Genomic DNA, 21,377 nt, shown 5'->3' with positions numbered 1-21,377 from the left:
TTTTCCATAAACAAGGTTGTCAAACGGCAGGAAGTGTTTGAAATATTAGGATATGTGGCTCGAAATTCGCGTCAATATGCATGCTGCTAGTACTTTGACTCGAAAAAAATTCCGCCTTAACATTTTGATCCAACGAAAGCTGTTGCTAAATAATGGCTATATGTATGCATTATCTACTAAATGTTTGTTATCTCCGAGATGTACTTACTGCAAGAGGCATATTGGCGCGTGTTTTGCTTTGACCTCAGCTGCATGCGATTTTTGAACATGTACGTAAGTCATTGATCATTTATTTTTTGTAATGTCATAGCTGACACATATTTTGGATAAAGCTTAAAAAGTGCAACACTGCACTTATAGCATTTAATGCATTAACTAACATAGATTTCCGCAGTACTTGCATGTCTGGCATGTGTTATATGCAAAACGGTGTCGTCGCGTGCTCACTTAATCTGCGTTAAATATTTCGTAAGAAAAAAATTGTTAGCGCTGTGTTCAGACAATAACGTCGAACAGCCATCCGCTGACTCGAATGACCTTAGGACAATGCCATAATAAGGCCAGCAGCAGCAGCCTCTTCGCCCGGGAAGCGTAAACGCATATAGAAAAAAACTCCAGGTTTGTTTTGACTGCTTCCACCGTCTACCATATGGTCAAAGCTCCCAATGACCTTGCCGCACTGCGACGGTTACGACACGTGACCCATCTCTGCCCAATCACCGAGCCGCCTCCGCCTTCGAGTCACTTTCTCCCTTCGGTTCAGTTTCGATCGCGCCGAGCGGAGCAGACACTGCTCCGGTCTTCAGAGCAGACGACATTGAGCTGGAGCTTGAAGCAGACTACTTCCGGTTCTCCACTTATCGTTGCCATTCTTGGAGCCTGCTTATAAGGTAATATGCTAATATTTCTTCGTTATATTTCTCCTCATGTCAGAATAAATGTGCAGTAGTGGGCCTTGACGATAAATCGCACTGAAACTGTTGATGTCAGGAATATATTCAGTGTGTTTTTCCTTCTGTACCTGAAGACAAATTGAAGAATGCCGATGAAGGGCAGGCGATGCCAGGTATACATTGATCACTGGGTGCAGTTTAAGTAATTCCTTTGCACATTCCTCTTGTGTGTGTTTTTTTTTTATCCAACCTTTCTCTCAGACAGGCAATAATCAAATTACAGCTTAATATTTCATCTCTAATGATACGTCCTTAACTGGAAATCATTATGCATACCAAAACTTTCGTGCCACACCGAGTCACGGCACAGTTTCTGTCGACCTTTGCTGGCCAGTAGTTCGTACCTGTAGCTTTCTTCCATGCCACAACACGCTCATGTTATTTCTCCTCTCTTTTTCTTTTGTGTGTGTGTATGTGTGTTCTCGCCATCTAGGTAGGAGCATCCTAACGCCGCTTCGCGCAACATACCATCTCGAGCTGAACCGCGAGTGCACTTGCAGAAAATCTCAAGACCCTCTGCGGTATCCTCTTTCCGAGCAGACGACGTGCGAAAACAACATGGCGCTGTTCCCGCTGCTGAACCGCAACCTGTGCGGAGGCTCGGAGCTGGCGAGACGTCTCTTCGACGACGACTTCGGCAGTTCCTTCCTCGACGGCGAGCTGTTTGACCCTCCTTTCTACCACCAGCGGTTCTACATCCAGCCCCGACATCAGGGGCCCTCGAACAGCGTCTGCCCCAAACAGCAGGGCACCTCCGTCGCCTGCACGCCTGACAAGTTCGCCATCCGCGTCGACACCCGGAACTTCACGCCCGAAGAGATCGAGGTCAAGACGCAAGATAATTGCGTCATAATTCACGGCAAGCACGAAGAGAAGTCCGACGACCGCGGCTGCTATGTCAAACGCGAGTTCACCCGCCGCTACGTCCTTCCCGAGGACGTTGATCCCCAGGCCATCAAGTGTCACCTGACTCAGGGTGGCCTCCTGGCCTTGGAGGCTCCACGCAAGAACCCCAAGAAGGAGGAGCCTAAGACGATTCCCATCGACGTCAAGCACGAAGGCAAGAAGGCCTAAAGAAATGGGGGAGGGTGGGGGTGGAACGTAGTTGAAGTTGTAATATTGTAGCTCTATATATGTTGGTTGTATACTAATCAGCTCTTGGGAAGACAGACATGCGAGAACTCGCTCCGTGACAGATGACAACCTTGTCAAGGCCTTCATCAACTTCCCCAGAGGGTACCGATCGAGCTGGTTAGGCTTAACCTTCCGCACGTGTAGATGTGCCAACGTCCGATTGTTTACAAACACGCGTGGTAAGTGGAACACCTGATGGAATCCCTCCGTACATATATGTCTCGGGGTAGCCGATCCGCTCGGCGTATTTTCTTGTTGAGAATTGATGGCAATCTGTGATGATGGTGCGTATATGATATGCGAGAATATATGAAACGCGAACAAGAGTGGATGCTATACCAAAAATATGACGGATATGAGTTAGGTGCGAGGCATGTTGCTATAGCACTGGTATGCGCCTGCATCGCGCGTCGGAGATCGAGGTTCGAGACGAGAGTCGTCTGTTATGAAAACTTATCGATCTGCGCGCGGGGCGCCGCTGTGCGCATGACCTTGAGGAAATAGTGGGAAGTGCCTCGCGGGTCAACGGTATTTGAGTGTGTCAATATTTATGGTACTCTTATGTATACTGTTACGGGGCGCACCGCCTGGGATGCTTTATTTGGAGCAGCGCTCCCGTTCGCCATTGGCCGTCGTTTCACGTGCGTACCGTTTCTTTCAGTTCTTTACTTTTCCTTGTTTATTTTTCGATTTCTCACCGCAAGCTGCTCACACTTTCAAAAAAGCGCTGCGTCAAATCGATCTTGAATATATTTACATTGATCGCCACGTCCCAAGCCAAACTGCCTAAAGAGATCTGTGATATGGGGAGCTGTTTGATATAAGAAATGAATGGTGTTGAGGGGAGGACATACGAATTCAAGAAGCTGAACGTCTAGGACCTATAGATGTCGGCATATATGCGAGTACAAATTTAGGTAGACTGAATAGTGTGTTCATGTATGGAATGATCGTCACATACTCTTCCAATTAGACGGGCCATGTGACACTTTGAGAGAAAAAAAAATTCTAGAAGGCACCCACATCCCTAGGATTAGATGTCAGTCTGCTACTCAGGCTAGGTTAGTGTGTTAATGAATTCTAAACTGTCCTTTACAGCACATATTTTACACAAAGCCCTTAGCACTGATTTTTTAGTGTGAGGGCTCAAGCACGTGCGATAGGAGGAACGTTGAAGCTCATTATACCAATAGCGCCGGAGGTCGTTCATTAACCGCGCGGTTTGCGATAATATTTCGAATGTGTAGCATAAATTTAGATAATGCAGATGTCGCAACAGAATCGGGACGCTGTAATTCTCCTGAAGTATACTAAAAAATGTGCAAATGAACCAGCTTTAGCACGTGTATGTTAATTAAGCGCTGATACTAGGTGCATACATGGTTAGTTGACCGTTGACGTTGTTTTAGGCTATATGCAACGTTCGCAAAAAAAAATAAAGGACGACTGACAAACATTTAACTTCGCCGTCAGTCTCTCCATAGCAGATTACTCATGTAATCTCAGCAGAGGCCTCACCGTAGGCTCGCGGTCAGCTTGTCGCAATCGGGATGCAGATGTCACGTGGTATATTCGTCACGTATATGCGTGGTCATATGTTGACGTTATAATAGTCACGTGACGCATCACGTGGTCGTCGTGACCCCACGTGATGTGGCGACCGCATGGTGACCGCGTATTGAATCATGCGTTCATTTGATGACCACGTGATGCATCGGTGAGGTCATGATCACCACGTGGTAATCAAGCAAGACCGCGTGTATAGTAGCAGCGCGAAGAGTTCAAAAAATAGGTCACGGAGCGAGTTCTCTCACCTGTTTACTGTATAGCCCTCTCAGCCAAGCAATCGCATGCGCCAATTTACTCGCGTTGTACTGCCAGAGAAGAGAAAAAATAAGTAACCCCTTGTTCTTGCACGAACGACCCTATGTAGCCTATATTTCTTCGCGGTCCAGGAACCCTAAACGTTTCCCGCACGTAAGACACCGAGTTCACGGGTCGCGGCCGGGTTTGTACGGCAAGTACAATGTTTGTTTCTTTGAGATGGTGGCCAGACGCCATTCTGGCCCTCTCCTGTGGTTATGGGTCAAATAAACGTCACTGCTGCCCACATCGATGGTTGCATCTGGCCTTGGTGTGTCTTCTTACCGAGTATTACTAGTCAGTAGAGTAAGCAATAAGTCAACAGAGTTAACAGTAAGTCACCAGAATAAGCGGTAAGTAGTTTTGAAGAGAATAAATTCTTTCTAGACTGCAGATCGATTTGGTGTTGGTGTGATATGTGTACCTGGCCACTTTTGCCTCTCACGTTCACGGAGTAAGACATTTAGAAGGTGAAACTCCCGTCAGCGCGAGCGAGCGCGGGCGACCAGATAAGGTCACAATTGTTGTTTGCGCCGACGGGGCCATATACAGTGGCGGCGCCATGCGGCGCGTCGTAAAAGCCGCAGCGAAAAAAAAAAAAAAAAAAGAATGCAGCGCCCGGGCAGGCTGCTCCGGCGCGCTCTCAACGGCGGTAATTTCTTTCCAGGCCGCCAGGCGCCGCCAGCACGATAACGGCTCCACGGGCTTGTGACTTCTTCTAGTCGCCGCAAACAGCGGAGTTTCCTCTCCTAAATGTTTCTTGCTCCGTGCTCACGTTGGACGATTTGAGTCCTTCTAGTGAAAATGAGAGAACTAACAAAGCGTCAAAACGAAGCTTGCAATGAAAAAGACGCACCAAGTTAGCGTAGAGCTATACGCCGTACGGAGCGATACTGGTGCGTAATTAGAGAGAGAGAGAGAGAGAGAGAGAGAGAGAAAGAGAGAAGCCAAAATGAAACCCAGGTGTGCTCGTTCAAATTTTGTAAGCTTCAAACGGGAACCGGAAGTGTGATTAGTCAACGAAAAATATGGGCCCATACCGGATATAGTGCAGTTTAAATATGTGAGTCGATAACGAAGGTAGTGTTATGCAGTACACTGGTGTACCCAGACATTTTTTCAGGGAAAAAAAGGGGGAGGGTGTACCCACTTGACCAGGGACGAGGTGGGTGAGGAGGATGTGGGAAGGGGGGCACGTACCCTGTGTGCCCTCCCCTGGCTAAGTCACTGATGCATCTTAAACAACAAACAACACGGTACACAAATGCGTGCGAGAAGTCCTTGTCTTTCTTCCATGTCAACCGCTGTTGAGTCGATCGCATATTTTTTTCTCTTCTTTCTGCCTTTCCTGTTCTTATTTTCACTAAAATGATCAAACATGAAAACATGTAGCAAGCAACGTAACAGTCGATGCCGAAGAGTACGACGAGCTATGCACGAATCAACTATCGCCAGCAAAATCAGCTATGACAGAAAGCGCGGACACATTCAAGTCAATCTCTCTCTAAACCGCCCCTCCCTTTTCTTTAAAAGGGAAATAAAGTTTACTTATTCATTCAAGTCAACAAAACGACCCGCAGTGCTCAAAGAATGCTCAACTTCCTTAAGTAGTTCGATCGCCGGTTTTTATTTAGAACATATTCTACGTACGTGTTATTGGCCGAAGCGTTAACTAAGGAGAGAAAATTAACATTGTTTTGATGGCTTTGGGACGGCTATAGCTGCATAGAGCAACAGTAGAAGGTTTATTTCCCCGTAACGACTCCTAGCTAGGGGCATTTGACATCGCGTCGTAGCAGACGACGCCTCGGAACTTGCGAGAACGTATGAGAAAGATCGACGGGTGCGACGTGTGAAATAATGATAACGACATTTTCCGATTTGTTGCGGTAGCGACGGATAACGCTTCAGCGCTGGACAGAATTAAAAAAAAGGAAAAAAAGAAACAAGAACAAACAAGAATGACAACTATCGAAGCCACTGCATGACGCACCGACCGAGCCAGAATAATCGCGAACCTTCTCTCTCGTCCCCACAGCGAGCAAGTACAGCGCTCACACCACGTGACTCTGTTGGACCTATCAAATCGCGCTCGTGGTTGTTGCTGTTGTTCTCTCGCTCTTTCTCGAACGCTCTTCTCGAAGCAGACGACACGCCTTATAAGCGGCGTCTGTTCGCTCAGCTCGATCAGATTTGCACAGCTGTGCTGCACACAAGGTTCTGTGGGTGAAGCAAGCGTTCGCAAAAGCGTCATGGCACTGTTTCCTCTGCTCAACTACGGTTCCCGGTGTCCCTCGGACATGGCGAGGCGCTTCTTCGACGACGACTTCGGAGGCTCTTTCCTCGACGGTGAGCTTTCTGACACGCCGTTTCATCACCAACGCCACTATGCCCACCCTCGTCACCACCGGCAGTCGACCGGTAGCGTCTGCCCTGCAATGCAGGGCACTTCTGTCGCCTGCACGCCGGACAAGTTCGCCATTCGCGTCGACACTAGGCACTTCGCTCCGGAAGAAATCACCGTGAAGACTCAAGACAACAGCGTCGTCATTCACGGCAAGCACGAGGAGAAGTCGGACGACCGCGGCTGCTACGTGAAGCGCGAGTTCACCCGCCGCTACATCCTGCCCGAGGACGTCGACCCCGAAACCGTAAAGTGTCACCTGCAGCCCAACGGACTGTTGGCACTCGAAGCTCCGCGCAAGAACGCCCCCAAAGAGCAGCCAAAGAACATCCCGATTGAAATTAAGCACGAAAGTGCTAGCGGCGACGCTTCGAAGGAAAAGTGAAGATTGCCATTGTGCCTGGAACTATAACCTCCAAGACCAGCAGCGCGATCTCCGAGGCTAGGCCTCGGACATTCCAGCGTGTGTACTTGTTTTTTTTCTTCTTCCTGTTTTTGTTTTCCGTGTTTCCAGTGAAAGCTGGCCTTTCTTGTGTGCCTGTATGCGTGCTTGTATGAGAGTTCCCGGGGTTAATTTAAGGCACTGTTTATGTGGTGGGTGTGTCTGCATACACTTTGTACGATAAGAGTGCTGCCGTATAAATAAAGGCACAATATTTCATATTCTTTTTTTGTGTTTTCCTTACGCCTGCGCTCTTCACGAGGTGTGGGTTCAATTGCATTACGCTCGAGCTCTCCCCTTTACAGCCTGGCTTTGAAGAAACGCTGTCAGTCGCCATCGTCGCGACTAATGGCAGACGACAGTGTACTGAATAGAGCCAGTGGATCCAGTGCGTACACTCCGCTGAGGTTTTTTTTAATTTAAAAGGTGGTGGCGCCACTGTCGCCTTCACCTCAATGAGAAGCCCCGTGCGCTTCTCGCGTCGGATACCCTACCACAGTTGCATGGAACTTTGACAGTAGTTTCATTCTTCTGCATCTAGTTCTGATGCTCGGTGGTGGCGGAACAGCAACGAAAACGACGGTGCGTCTAATAGGCGGCAGCTACTGAGCCCGTGAGCTCGCATCAGCCAATGGTTTTTTTGCATCAACCTCGGCGCTTGCCAATGCATCCGCTGTATCCACTCTACATTCTAGTACTATCTAGTGTTTCTGTATGTCCTCCCTGCGGGAGCATACGCAGGGACACTAGTACACTCCGCACTTGTCGCAACCCTGCGGTCTCCGCTCATGCGTGCTGCTCCAGCCTGAGTGTCGTCTGCTCGCTCGGCTAGAGCCAGGGTCCTTGACGCGTTGTTGCATCCGGTCTTCACAGCAGGTGCCGCATAGCCAGACTGCAAACAAGCACTTTGGAATTGTTTTTTTTTCTGGGCGTGTGTAGTCGAATTGGAATGGTATATGTGATTGACGCATACATACCACCAGCTACATCTACCGCGCAAGTTACAGACCGCCCAGAATGTACGGAACAAATCGCGTCGAATTGCTGTTCGGTTATAGACGCATTGTCACTTCGGTGATTTGAACTTTGTCGTCCGCAAGTGACAGCCATGGTCTCTTTGCGTGTATTTCCTTTCTTTCACGACGCGCCCACGGTATTTCCAGGGGGGGTATTCTTACAGTATAACGCCCTCCCCGGTCACGAATAGGATGTCTTATCAGCGGGACGCATTATTCAAAGTAAAGTAGCCAGCCAGGGGACTATTATTGTTTGGTTACAAGATCGCCCCAAATGGTGCAAACTTTATTTAGGGTGCTTCTTTTTATAATGCTCAGTATATTGCAGTCAAGCAAACCGTCTCTTCGTAAACACTCCATCGATAGTAACTCATTGAATTGCGGTACGTCTACTAGCTGCTACTGGATTATGAAGTTACACTTAAGAAGGACGTCTGAGTTTTCTTAAATATAACGTGGTCCGACAAGTTTTGTGAGTATACACGGTGTAAGTCTGTTTTGCATGTACTTCAGTAGGAAAAATTATGAGTTGGTTCCGAGGCGCAGAGCCAAAGTATACAAATTTGCACGGCTTTTGTCAGTTTCTGCGCTAAAGAGCACAGTTTCTCTATATAGATGGTGAAAATGTGGCCTTTAAAGAAATCTTACCGTGTTTAGAGAACAGTGGAGCGTAACATACCGCAGAGGTCCCTAAACTCTATGCAGTCGATCATACCTGCCAACCTATAAGCTTTAAAATTATTAATAACTCCGCGGACCGAGGGAGGGCGATGACACGCATTCTTACGAACTTTGCACGGAGCGCGCACCCTTTCTCACGCACACACACTTTTAGTAACGATGATGTAACATTAGACGCAATATGCAAGCAACAGTAAAGTTTAAACGGCAGAAGCTGACACGCGTCACGTAGTTCTTAGGTCGAACTGACTTTTTGCAGCAACTCTGCTGTTTGCCGATTTGGCCTACTTCACGAATTACGCCAAATAAACTTGCAAGAATCAAGTACCGCAAGGGTATGTCACCCTGTCTTTCAACACCTTTGAGTCTTTTCCGCAAACATATTTTTTCGTAAGACGTTACGCAACATACGTAAAATCGTATAGAACGAACCCATATTTGTAAACTTTACGAGAAAAAAAAAAAAGGCACAATATACCAGCCTGGCTTAGCCACATGATATTTCTAAGACGGGTCTCTGTCGAATTGAGAAGCTGAGTCGCATACCTCGGAAGACATTCACGAATGAACGGCAACTGGCTGTCGAAGTATTGCAGCTTGCTTAGTGTTCACTCGAATAAGGCCGGCTTGGGATGGCGTGCTCGACGCCAAATGTAATAATAATATTTGGGGTTTTACGTGTCAAAACCACTTTCTGATTATGAGGCACGCCGTAGGGGAGGACTCCGGAAATTTTGACCACCTGGGGTTCTTTAACGTGCACCTAAATCTAAGCACACGGGTGTTTTCGCATTTCGCCCCCATCGAAATGCGGCCGCCGTGGCCGGGATTCGATCCCGCGACCTCGTGCTCAGCAGCCCAACGCCAAATGTGTCACTCAAACAGCATCCAGCAACGCAGCCCAACCAGGCCGTCACAATAGGTAGCCAGATACTTACGTCGGTATATAGGACCGGCTCAGCATGCAGGAACTTGTGTCGGATATAACGAAGAGCATAGAAGTAAAGCTCGGATATAGTGAATCATTTGAAAGGACTCGGGTACAGCGAAGAAATGAGGCAGGTCGGATATAGTGAAACATCTGCAAAGTCTTGGGACAGATTTCTAGCAATGGCAAAGCAGGTTAAGACTGTCGAGAGTTGTGCGAACTCCTCTGTATATACAGTGTCGCTGATGTTGCGGTATACGATGGGATTGGAATGCGCACCTGCGAAACTGTTTATCGGTTGCATTCTGGGCTTACTCACTTTGCTACCACTGTGAATGTACAGTGTGTCTCAAGTAGCATGCACCAAGATTTAAAAATGTGCAAATGCCAGCTGGACAGATCACAAGGTAATGTTGTTTGTCGTCGCTTGGATGTACTCAGATTATTTCATTGCTTTTGCATTCCGCCTAACTACATAATTAGTCATAATTAATTAATCAATCAACTTCACAAATGATTAGATTAAAAGTGTCAACGAGAAAATTGTAGAGCAACGTGAAGAACTCTTGATACAGCTTTCTGTTGCTCAATACGTGCTACATAAAAGTGTTTTCCTGAGCGTGAAAGAAGCCTGCGCACGAATACACGCTAATTAGCTCGAGCTGCCAGTCGTGCGGCAATTATGCGTGTCTCCGCGCTCGGGTTTTTTTCACGCTCGGAAAAAAACACTTTTATGTAGCGCGTATTGAGCAACAGAAAGCTGTATCGAGAGTTCTTCATGTTGCTCTACAATTTCCTCGTTGACACTTTTAATCTAATCATTTGTGAAGTTGATTGATTAATTAATTATGACTAATTATGTAGTTAGGCGGAATGCAAAAGCAATGAAATAATCTGAGTACATCCAAGCGACGACAAACAACATTACCTTGTGATCTGTCCAGCTGGCATTTGCACATTTTTAAATCTTGGTGCGTGATAGTTGGGACACCCTGTATACCTTTCAAAAGACGAATCGCCAACAGTGACAGCACACTAAGAAGGAACAAAGATATTATACCCTGTATACCACAATACCCTGTATACCTCAATATCCTGTATACCTCAATATCCTGTATACCTCAATATCCTGTATACCACGCTTCTGGGACACGGACCCAGTAAGACTTGATTGAAGAATTTTTTTTCGTGCTTACTTCTTTTTTCTTTGCTTTTACTTCTTTCTTTGCCTCTTCTCTTTTCCTTTTTCACTTTCTTTTTTTTTCTCGACAGCTCGTCATGCCATCAGGCACCCGACGGCTGTCTGACCGCACAGGGCGGCATTCCTCCAACAGCAGGTCTCCTTGCGGAAACGGCGTATCCGTTCGCCCCCCCCCCCCCCCCACACACACACGTACGACATCACGGGTTCTGTTTTGCGTGCTATCGTGTCTGCCTGCTCGAGAATAGAGGATAGGGAAGGGTGTGGGTGGGGGGTCAACTGCGCTTCACCGTCACTGGCATCGCTGCGTCAACACTGATAGCTAGGCTTCGACCCCGACGACAAGTAACGATCCTTCTTTTGAATGCGAAGGAATCCTCATAGAACTGTGTAGCCGACGTTACAGATAGGAAAAAAAAAATTGATAAGAGCAACTTTACTCTGTTTCAAACCTAGCAGGCAACGCTGCGGAAGATACGCAAGTAGTCCGGTTATAGAAGTGTTACTACGCGTGCGTTTCGCACTGCGCAGTCGTATTTTAGTTGCGACGCCTTCTATGTACGGAAAAGTTGACAGTCACTTTAGCATACTCTAAAGAGGATGAGGGCGAAAGCCTGGTTGCTCACGAGACATTCGTTAAATTACTTCGACATTCTCATTCGAATGTGATGTTACTTTATGTTACTTGTGCTCTATTTACTTGTTTCTCTCTTGTTCTTTTCGCTCTACTTTATTTTTCTCTTTACTTGTTCTTCTCTTTTTCGGTCGCCTAGATATCGCCAGTGGACACTGCGTGGTTAATGGTACGTTAGAAAGGTCGCGGTATGCGTATGACGACCGTTAAGACACATACGCAGGTTCACTGAATGAATTTTTAAAAAATTTAACACTCTAATCGACGAGGTTAGCTACATGGGCTTGTATATATGGTGCATTATACTTTCTTAAAGCGCAGGAAGAATGAGAGGCGCACGGAAAGGGAAATCAGACAAACGCACAACGCTGACATTGAACAACAGGTTCATTTCCAATCTCGCAGGCGTACTTAGACTCCGAAACGTCATAAGACACGTGTATACACATTGGTCGGCAAGGAACAAAACCGGGAAAAACACACCCAGACACTTTTGTGGTCACATTGACTATTCATAAGGGTGTCCACGTTCATCGCGAACAGAGACAATCGAACTCTTTGTTTTTCTTTTTTTTTATTGATCAAGAAATACTGGCGCAAGCGCTTGAAATTTTGGTGCCATAACGCCGGACGGTCAATTTCTCGGCCCACGAGCCATCTTTAAGACGTTCGCCTTAAAACTCCTTCACGCGTCACAATTGACTTGCGGATGTGAGGGATTCTGAAATCGGGCGTATTATTAGCGCACTTTTATGCAGCACATATGCTACACACACTCTGTTTCAGTCGCGAGCGCAAGCCGTGTGTGCCGTGAATGCTAATCGCGGAAAACGGGTCGCTCGATCGGTGGTAAATAGCTTCGGACCCGAAGAATAAACACGTGGAATAAACATGTCGCGCATTGCGACGTGCGAGAGTGAGTCCCGTGGCATGTTAGGACATGGTCGTTTCGGAGTTCTCTGGTATATGGAGTTCTCTGATAATGACACCATCGATGGGAGAGCACGTGGCTATGGATTGTGTACATAAGTTTGTGTATGCCTTCGAATAAAGTTAGTTGTGAGTTCAGCGCTGTCCTGCGTGTTCCTGTCTTCGTCATAATGCGCTGCCCCTTCAAGATGTTCAACCAGTACCAACTCGCCCAAATGTCGACGCTTCTATGGCATAGCGCTGCAAAGTTCACCTAGATTGCAACTAATGCGTAAGTGCTAGCTTAAGCTGGCTCCACTGATGAGAAGGAAGCCGGATCATCACTTCCATTCTGGTTGTTCTCGCAATAGAGCTTCAAGGCTGTCTTTTACCGCCTTCGTAGCATAACCAGAACGCGGTAAAACGGCCACCCGAATGTGCCATGAATGTTACCTCGAATCAGTTGACTCGTGTATATATATATATATATATATATATATATATATACGCGTATACCCTGTATACGCAATGCCTCATGACCTCGAGCGTACCGGAATCTTGGAAGAACGCTAACATAATCCTAATCCATAAGAAAGGGGACGCCAAAGACTTGAAAAATTATAGACCGATCAGCTTATTGCCCGTTGCCTACAAACTATTTACTAAGGTAATCGCAAATAGAATCAGGAACACCTTAGACTTCTGTCAAGCAAAGGACCAGGCAGGATTCCGTAAAGGCTACTCAACAATAGGTCATATTCACACTATCAATCAGGTGATAGAGAAATGTGCGGAATATAACCAACCCTTATATATAGCTTTCATTGATTACGAGAAAGCGTTTGATTCTGTCGAAACCTCAGCAGTCATAGAGGCATTACGGAATCGGGGTGTAGACGAGCCGTATGTAAAAATACTGAAAGATATCTATAGCGGCTCCACAGCCACCGTAGTCCTCCATAAAGCAAGCAACAAAATCCCAATAAAGAAAGGCGTCAGGCAGGGAGATACGATATCTCCAATGCTATTCACAGCGTGTTTACAGGAGGTATTCAGAGACCTGGATTGGGAAGAATTGGGGATAAAAGTTAATGGAGAATACCTTAGTAACTTGCGATTCGCTGATGATATTGCCTTGCTTAGTAACTCAGGGGACCAATTTCAATGCATGCTCACTGACCTGGAGAGGCAAAGCAGAAGAGTGGGTCTAAAAATTAATCTGAAGAAAACTAAAGTAATGCTTAACAGTCTCGGAAGAGAACAGCAATTTACAATAGGCAGCGAGGCACTGGAAGTCGTAAAGGAATACATCTACTTAGGGCAGGTAGTGACGGCGGATCCGCATCATGAGACGGAAATAATCAGAAGAATAAGAATGGGCTGGGGTGCTTTTGGCAGGCATTCTCAGATCATGAACAGCAGGTTGCCATTATCCCTCAAGAGAAAAGTATATAATAGCTGTGTCTTACCAGTACTCACTTACGGGGCAGAAACCTGGAGGCTTACGAAAAGGGTTCTACTCAAATTGAGGACGACACAACGAACTATGGAAAGAAGAATGATAGGTGTAACGTTAAGGGATAAGAAAAGAGCAGATTGGGTGAGGGAACAAACGCGAGTTAATGACATCTTAGTTGAAATCAAGAAAAAGAAATGGGCATGGGCAGGACATGTAATGAGGAGGGAAGATAACCGATGGTCATTAAGGGTTACGGACTGGATCCCAAGGGAAGGGAAGCGTAGCAGGGGGCGGCAGAAAGTTAGGTGGGTGGATGACATTAAGAAGTTTGCAGCGACAACATGGCCACAATTAGTACATGACCGGGGTAATTGGAGAAGTATGGGGGAGGCCTTTGCCCTGCAGTGGGTGTAACCAGGCTGCTGATATATATATATATATATATATATATATATATATATATATAGTCGCGAATGCGAACAGTGAGAGCTCTATCTCTAGCCTTCGTATAGTGTTGCCTGCATGTATGAAACGGTGTATTAAGGAATTCGCGTAGGACTGTGGACATGTACTAGCAAGTTAAGATCTCTCTTCTGCGCGCTTCACTTGTATAATATATATCGAGTGATTGATTCACAGTTTTAACATGCACCTAAATCTAAGTACAGCAGCCCTTCTTTCTTTCTTTCTTTCTTTCTTTCTTGCTTTCTTTCTTTTCTTCCTTACTTTCCTTCACTATTTGAAGAGGTAGCTTAGCGCAAATAAACCCACGGACACAAGGAAGACAGACAAGGACAAGCGGATATGGACGACCAACTAGCCCAACAGTCAACAAAATAGCGCTTGTCCTTGCCTGTCTTCCTTGTGTCCGTGGGTTTATTTGCGCTAAGCTACCTCTTCAAATATGGACGACCAACTAGCCCAACAGTCAACTCTTCTAGAATTCTTTCCTTCACTCTTTCTTTATGCTATGGTTGTCACTACTATTACTACTACTACAACGACGACGACAACGACAACAATACGTTTCGAAGTCTTTCCGTCAGCTGCTGCGCGGTAATGTGGCGCATGTACACAAATTATCTCCGAGTTTGATTGCGGAGCTTTTGCCATTGCATTCTTAGGCGTATAGTTCACTATTTAAAATAATAGACGTAACTCTGGCGCTAATGAACAGGAGCTGCACACACGGCGATACAGCTGCAGCTTGGGAATGATGGGCGCAGTACATGTATTTGCCCAGCCTTCGCCCTTCATGGCTCCAAACGGCCTTTGCCACTTTGCAAGTTGGCTGTTTTCTACAGAGTATACTGCGTCATATAAACGCAACAATTCGCAGCGATTACGCTTGTGCCCAGATACGTACTTATTGCTCTGCTGTGTTTATAAAGCTGTGAGTGCTTGGAAATTTATAGGAGCACAAACCTCACGAGAACGTTCGAAGCTACGAGCGTGAAGATCAGACAAATGTATGCGTAGTGACCACGGAGGTAGTGACCCTCATTCTCGCGGCACTTGAGCGATCGCAGTTCTCTCAAGTGGCTTTTGCAGAAATACTCGATGACTCACATCCGTCGCATAGTTGTTAGCAGTTGCTTTCAAAGCGACAGCTGCTACGATAAGGCCTCGGCATCGACCGCGGCCACAACAACAAGCAAAGAAGTTATCGTTATCTGTCTGGCTGCGCACATTGTGATGATATAAGAGGAGTTTCAGGGGACGGCGCAGATTGCCACAAAGCTGACCGCGACCGAGCGTCGCAAAGAAAAAATAAGTAAAGGAAAAGATCGCGCGTCTTTATTTACCGAACCCATACTTTAGACAGCTTCAGGTGTACACGTGCGCGCTAACTTGAACACGAACCGTGCTGACTCACCTGTGGCGCCTGTAATAGCAGGTGTGTCTTGGGGGTCAGTCCTAGGACCTTAGTTATTTCTGATTTAAATTACCGATTTATATAATGAAATGTCTTCTTCTCTCTACCTTCTTTTTTGACGACTGTGGGATTTACCGAAAGATACCTTCCGATTCAGATACTGCTATTCCCCAAACGGACATAAATACCAACGTTACCTGGTGTTAAATGTGGAATATGAAATTGAATGCAGCCAAATGTAAATCAGTTTCATACAGTCGATCCCCTTTTCCTACTTATTCCCTTAACGGTACTTCAATAAATTGTGTAACTGCCTATAGCTACCTCGGTGTCCACATCACTAATGATCTCTCTTCAAAGCTGCCTGTTGACTGAATCATATCTAAAGCCACTCGCATGCTTGGTTTTGTAAAACAAGATTTCTCACTTGCTCCTGCATCACTTATGTTCGTCCTGACCTGGAATACGCCTCATTGGTATGGGACCCCGGCGCTATAGCAAGCTTGAAGCTGTGCAGAATCGTTCAGCTCGTTTCACTTTGTTCAACTATCATCGCGCTGAAAGCGTAAGCAGCATGAAATCCAGCCTTAGGCTTCCTTTACTCTCTACTCGACAAAAGATCTCGCGCCTCTGCCTCTTTCATAAAATGTATCACGATAACCGAGTATTCCACCGTCGACACCTCAAACCCCTCAGCCTAACGACGGATCCCCCAGAGTTACGGAAACCGATCTCGATGATCGTGAATTTGCGCAGACGCCGGAAGTGGTAGCTGGCGCCAAATAAACGCCATGGTCGCCTTACTTTGACGCTCGTTGTGTGATGAAGACAAATAAGAGTAAGAATACGTGGACTTTTTATGTGCATTTCATTTACTAATGCACTTTCGCATAGACTTAATTACAGTGGTTTGCGTGCCTGTCCATGAAGGATTATTTATGAACGAAATGGATGACAGCCTGCTGAGAGCGGCCGTTAGAGGCACTTTTCTATCAATACGCTTTGCATAAACGTACGAACCACGGCCAGATTAAGCAGACTTGCAAGTTATTCAAGATTTTTTGAACCCAGCTATCCTTCATTTTGCAGGGTATCCATACCTCATGTATTCCCTTGGCACAATAATTCCTTTCACCCCAGAAAGGCCGCCTTTGACGAAGATAGGTCCTCCTATCGAAACATTGCTCATCCTTTCTGAGGCACCTTATCCCTCAGCCGCCAGCGACAACGAGAGCATGTGACGTCACTCTATCGATCCGTTAAATCTAACCTGCCCAGGATGACATGGCCGCCTTTGACGAATATAGGTCCTCCTATCGAAACGCTGGCCAGCCTTTCAGAGGCACCTTATCCATCTTTATAACCTTTATGCAACAGTGTGCTACTGCATCTGTCAGCCCCGTTCTTGATTTCAGAAAAAAACATTTAAGTAATTTTTACCCGATTACTTTGCCATTTGCCTGCCTTAAACATTTAACATCACAGGGCTGGTCTGACGCACTCCCTTCGGTGCCCAATTTGTGGAGATGATGCGAGACTTCATCACTTATTATTATTCTGTCGCCTTTCTTCATTTGTAAGAAAAAAATATCATTTTAAAAGCAAGGTTTAGGCAACTTGCTTTACATTTTTTTTTTGTTTACGGACATTCTTTTTCTGGGAGCCTTCTCTCGTGGTCGCTGTCATAGGGATGCTTGCTAAGTCGTTCAGGAATGTTTAGTTGTTTCAATACGATTGCCTGATAAACTATTCATGCCCTACTTTTAATGCATTCCTTCTCACAAATTTCTGTTGCCTTTAGTAGTCGACTTCCGTTCATTCGATCTTAGCGGGACTGCGAACTTTAGTCGAATTGTCCGAAAAGTTGAATTAAGAGACAGGCAAAACAACAAATAAATTATATATATATATATATATATATATATATATATATATATATATATATATATATATATATATATATATATATATATATATATAGTTCGAAGTGATCTGTAATGTCCTTTCGGCTCTTGCTATGGAAGTCCGACTCCACCGGGCTGGGTGAGGTGAAAAATCATCGACATGTTTTAAACGCTGCCTCACGCCGACACGAAACGAAAGGAGCGGTCTTCACGGGCGATAGTGCCGTAGGCCAATTAAAATGAAATAGCTTTACGCCTACGGAAGAAGTAGCGCTGTCTATTGAATTTCTTTTATTTAGATAAGAATAAACAGAGGGGTTGTCACCGTTTTCTGACGACTACTACCCCTTTTCGCTCGATCTATAACGTATGGTAAAAATGAAGTAAACATATATGCTTGCATTAGGTGATGCTTCAAAAACGACAATTAAAATGAGAGACGCCTAACACACTAAGAGCGAAAGACTCTTGTTTTGAAGCTTTTAGCAACCGATGCGCACGCGCGGAGACGCCGGTGGCTGTCGGGGGGCGGGGATGGGGGGGGGGGGAGGTCGAACTAACCGAAGCGGCATGCTTTCGCGTTCGAACGAAACGAGCTTTTCTTCCATATCAGCGTGCGATTTCTCGCCACTTTTCAGAGCGTTCGAATTAAACGAAGGGTGGAATTAACGGGAGTCGATTAGTAACAACTTTTCTAATAACTTCCGAATCTTGGTCACTCCTTCGCAGCATGGTTATGCACGCGACCCGCGAAGGAAAACGAAAACGGGAGCGCGGATGGCATGCGCCTGGCCAGCTCGTGGGTACGCGCCGTAAGCACGAGGGACGAGACGAAGAAGAAGAAAAAGCTTTTTAACATTTCTATCAACGCATGGCTCATTTATTTTCCTTTTTCTTTGCCAGCTACGGTTGGTGAACAGGGCTCGGGCGGCGGCAGCGAGCCATGGCTACCTGGACTGAAAACAATAATGAAAACACGGAACATGCGCACAGGACAAGGTATCCACACACTTGGTTTGAGCAGGCTTCTGTAACGAAAAAAAAGGCACCTCTAAAAGGGGGTGAAACATTTAAGACCTAAACAAAACCTTCAAGAAACTCAATCTCATCGTCATTCAAAGATATGGATGGCTTGCTGACGCAGTTGTCCGCCAATCTTTTAATAAAAAAAGCTTCCACGATTTCTCGCTCGGTCCTATCTTTTGCTTTCCTCAGAAACTTAGTGTCGTGAAACTTTGGCTTGCAGCCGCACAGCTTGCCATGTTCAGCCAGAAAGCCACCTGTCTTATTACGTACAATAAGTTATGCTACCTGGCCCGCTCGTTGAAACATCTCCCCGTTTGGCCTGTATACCGGCGACCGCAACCCAAAGAAATTTTTCATAAACATTTGCCATACAGTACGTGAATTTAATTCTGTGCTGAGTAGTGAATTGTAGCAACTTCCTTTTGTTCGTCTTTGCACAAATTTTTGACAACTTACACGGCTCAGAAAACACAATCGGAACCTCATGCTTCGAAGCAGCAATCTTCTTGACGCTGTGTGACAGTTTATGAGCATACGAAATCACCTGCACCGGCCTCTTTTTTGCTTACCAGGCTTACCTTTTGGATTAAGGTTCTTAATATTTCGAAGCAACGCTTATGAAACCACAGTAACTGAGTAACAAAGCAACGCAATAAACCGCAGTTATTGGTCAGCGCTTGTGATGTGGTTTGTGTTTCTTTGTCTCCGTGCCAGTCGCGCTGCGCCTTTTGAGTTTGTCTTTGACCCTGGCCTGTTAATTATTTCATTGTGATATCAATTATATGGACAATTCAGGCGCATTTCTGCGGTCACCGTGAGTTTCCGTATAAAAGTCCAAGGGCGATAAAATCGTCGCCGCGCGCCGTACGCTGTACGCGCTGTATGCGCGAGTGAAAGCGTGGGAGGGTGAGCCAGCGATCGCGTCTTGTCGCGCACGCAACGGAGGTAAGCGGGGAGGAAGCGCGCCGCCTTCCGTCGCGCCCATGGCTTCGGGGGGGGGGGGGGGGGGCAGGGGGGGTCTACTCCGGGCTGCCGCGTGCTCGCCCGGCCGGGCCGCTGTATCTTGAAAGATATTGTTACGGGAAGGAAGAAGCGCGCATCTATTTACAGATGGCTTTTAATGGCTGAGCCAACAATTGTAGATCAGCGATAATGCTAAACTCTTCGTCGTCTCCAAGGCTCCCATCATCGTCCTCTTCTTCCTACATTACCGACTGTGACATCTCCTCCCGTCGGAAAAAAGCACCTTATTGGTGCGGCTCATCGGTCTGAGAAAGGTAAGGTTTGAGACGGCTGACGTGGATGGTTTGCCCGTTACAGCACTCATCGACACTAGAGCCCAAATTTCTACAGCAAGTAGAGTATGCGCTGCGCTGTGTTTTCGCGACATAGTTCGCGTTGGTGCGAATGGCAGCACGAAGGTCAGTTCGCTCGCTGCTGCTGCCGCCGCGTTTGCGCACTGCAGAGTTCTCGCAGCGAGTTTCCGCGGTCATCGAGCGACAGGTGTTCATGTTTGCTTGTGCGCGCGCGACACCTTACTTCGTATAGCTGTCCGCTAATTTGATAACGCAATCTATGCTTCGTCTTTCGGGCGAAACTTCGACATCTTTATTGGTCCTCAGGATGAATATGAGCAGCAAATTTACCTAATGATTAGTGGCGCAACAACCTCCGCCCTCCCCCTCCCCTGTGCAGTGTTTGTTTATCCAACAGAGTTAGCCCAAAGACTGCGTCGATGCAAAGTTATTGCGAGTTGTTGCATTTATAATGAAATATATATGCTTTAATATAGATAGTGCGATGTTAACAAAGCCGTTCCAAGCCATAAGCATGAAACGCAGGCAAATCCACATAAAACCATCACTTCCATGCTGGCAGCAAGCGCCGTGCTCGCACTTTGTGCGCGCATGGCGACATGCTTGTTAATTGTTAGGAAGCGAATGTTTACAGCAGTATAAAAGAGTGAATAAAACTATTAGATTGACTGCGTATCGCAATCAATGCTTCGCCTGTCGGGTGAAACTGAATTTTCTTGCTTCCGCCGTTCGCCATGGGTTGGGTGTTCTGGTGCTGCTGTCGATTCTGAGAAGCTTCAACTGTGTACTTCTGCGCAAGGTGCCTATCGCGGTTTGTGGTGTGACCGCGGTGAAAGGCAAAATACGGAGCTGCGAAAACATAAAGTCGAGGAACATTGCAAGCATTCTAAAGAAGGAATACGCAAGAAACGTCGCGCCTGAAGAAGTAATAATGACTACCTGGGCGCTTCACGTGCACTGTTGTGCGGTACCGACTTGGTTCATTTCGTTTCAAGGACCCCAGGTAAGTGCAAATTTATGAAAAAAAAAAGATAACCGCCTCTTCCAGTCCGTGAAGATGGTTGAACGGCGAAGCTGTGTTACACCGAGTGCTCGGGGTCGGCCTCCCGGCACTGCCGTTTAAACTCGGCATCTCTGGCGCGCAGCTCGGGGTTGGCCCTACGACCACGAGCCCGTTCATGAGCCAACTCTCGCTGGCGCTCGCGGTATAGGCAGGTTCTTGCTCAGGAGTACGCACTACTCGTGGTCTTCCCATAATTGTAGCTGGGATGGAATGTGCGGAACCACTAATTCAAAGCTCCGTATATTGGGCACAAGGCCCACCATGCACTGATGATGCGGGCGCTGCAATCGTTTCGACGATTGGTTTGAATTGGTATGACGATTGCCGTGGCTGCCGGCACTTCTTGCTGGAGCAGTAAGTGCCCGCAGCCACGCGCTCCTCGTATCGCCTTTCAGTCGCTGGGCGCTGTTCGTTGGCCGCAAACCGCCAGCATAACATTTGTTTCTTTCCCGGCAGGGTGGAATCAATCAGTCGATACATTCGATGCCGATCTGACTCGATCGCTGAAAATGCACCGTGTGACAAACACCTGTACAAGATTCGCGTGTAAGATAGTATTCTCACAGGG

General features: G+C 46.6%; 2 protein-coding genes across 2 annotated transcripts; both read left to right on the top strand.

Moving 5' to 3' along the window:
- Positions 1-734: 734 nt before the first annotated feature.
- Positions 735-4,201, top strand: LOC142560270 (alpha-crystallin A chain-like). Its single transcript, XM_075672232.1, has 2 exons — positions 735-890; positions 1,387-4,201. Exon 2 carries the CDS (start codon positions 1,512-1,514, stop codon positions 2,025-2,027), a length of 516 nt encoding a protein of 171 aa, XP_075528347.1. The 5' UTR covers positions 735-890; positions 1,387-1,511; the 3' UTR covers positions 2,028-4,201.
- A 1,759-nt stretch (positions 4,202-5,960) lies between these two features.
- On the top strand, positions 5,961-7,015 carry LOC142560269 (alpha-crystallin B chain-like). Its single transcript, XM_075672231.1, has one exon. It carries the CDS (start codon positions 6,203-6,205, stop codon positions 6,737-6,739), a length of 537 nt encoding a protein of 178 aa, XP_075528346.1. The 5' UTR covers positions 5,961-6,202; the 3' UTR covers positions 6,740-7,015.
- Positions 7,016-21,377: the final 14,362 nt, after the last annotated feature.

Source organism: Dermacentor variabilis, chromosome 10, assembly GCF_050947875.1.
Source record: "Dermacentor variabilis isolate Ectoservices chromosome 10, ASM5094787v1, whole genome shotgun sequence".
NCBI lineage: Eukaryota > Metazoa > Arthropoda > Arachnida > Ixodida > Ixodidae > Dermacentor > Dermacentor variabilis.
This window is presented reverse-complemented; position numbering and strand designations above follow the sequence as displayed.

Bases quoted from the DNA above. Each gene is read 5' to 3' on its own strand.
- LOC142560270 (XM_075672232.1), top strand. From the start codon at position 1,512: ATGGCGCTGTTCCCGCTGCTGAACCGCAACCTGTGCGGAGGCTCGGAG.
- LOC142560269 (XM_075672231.1), top strand. From the start codon at position 6,203: ATGGCACTGTTTCCTCTGCTCAACTACGGTTCCCGGTGTCCCTCGGAC.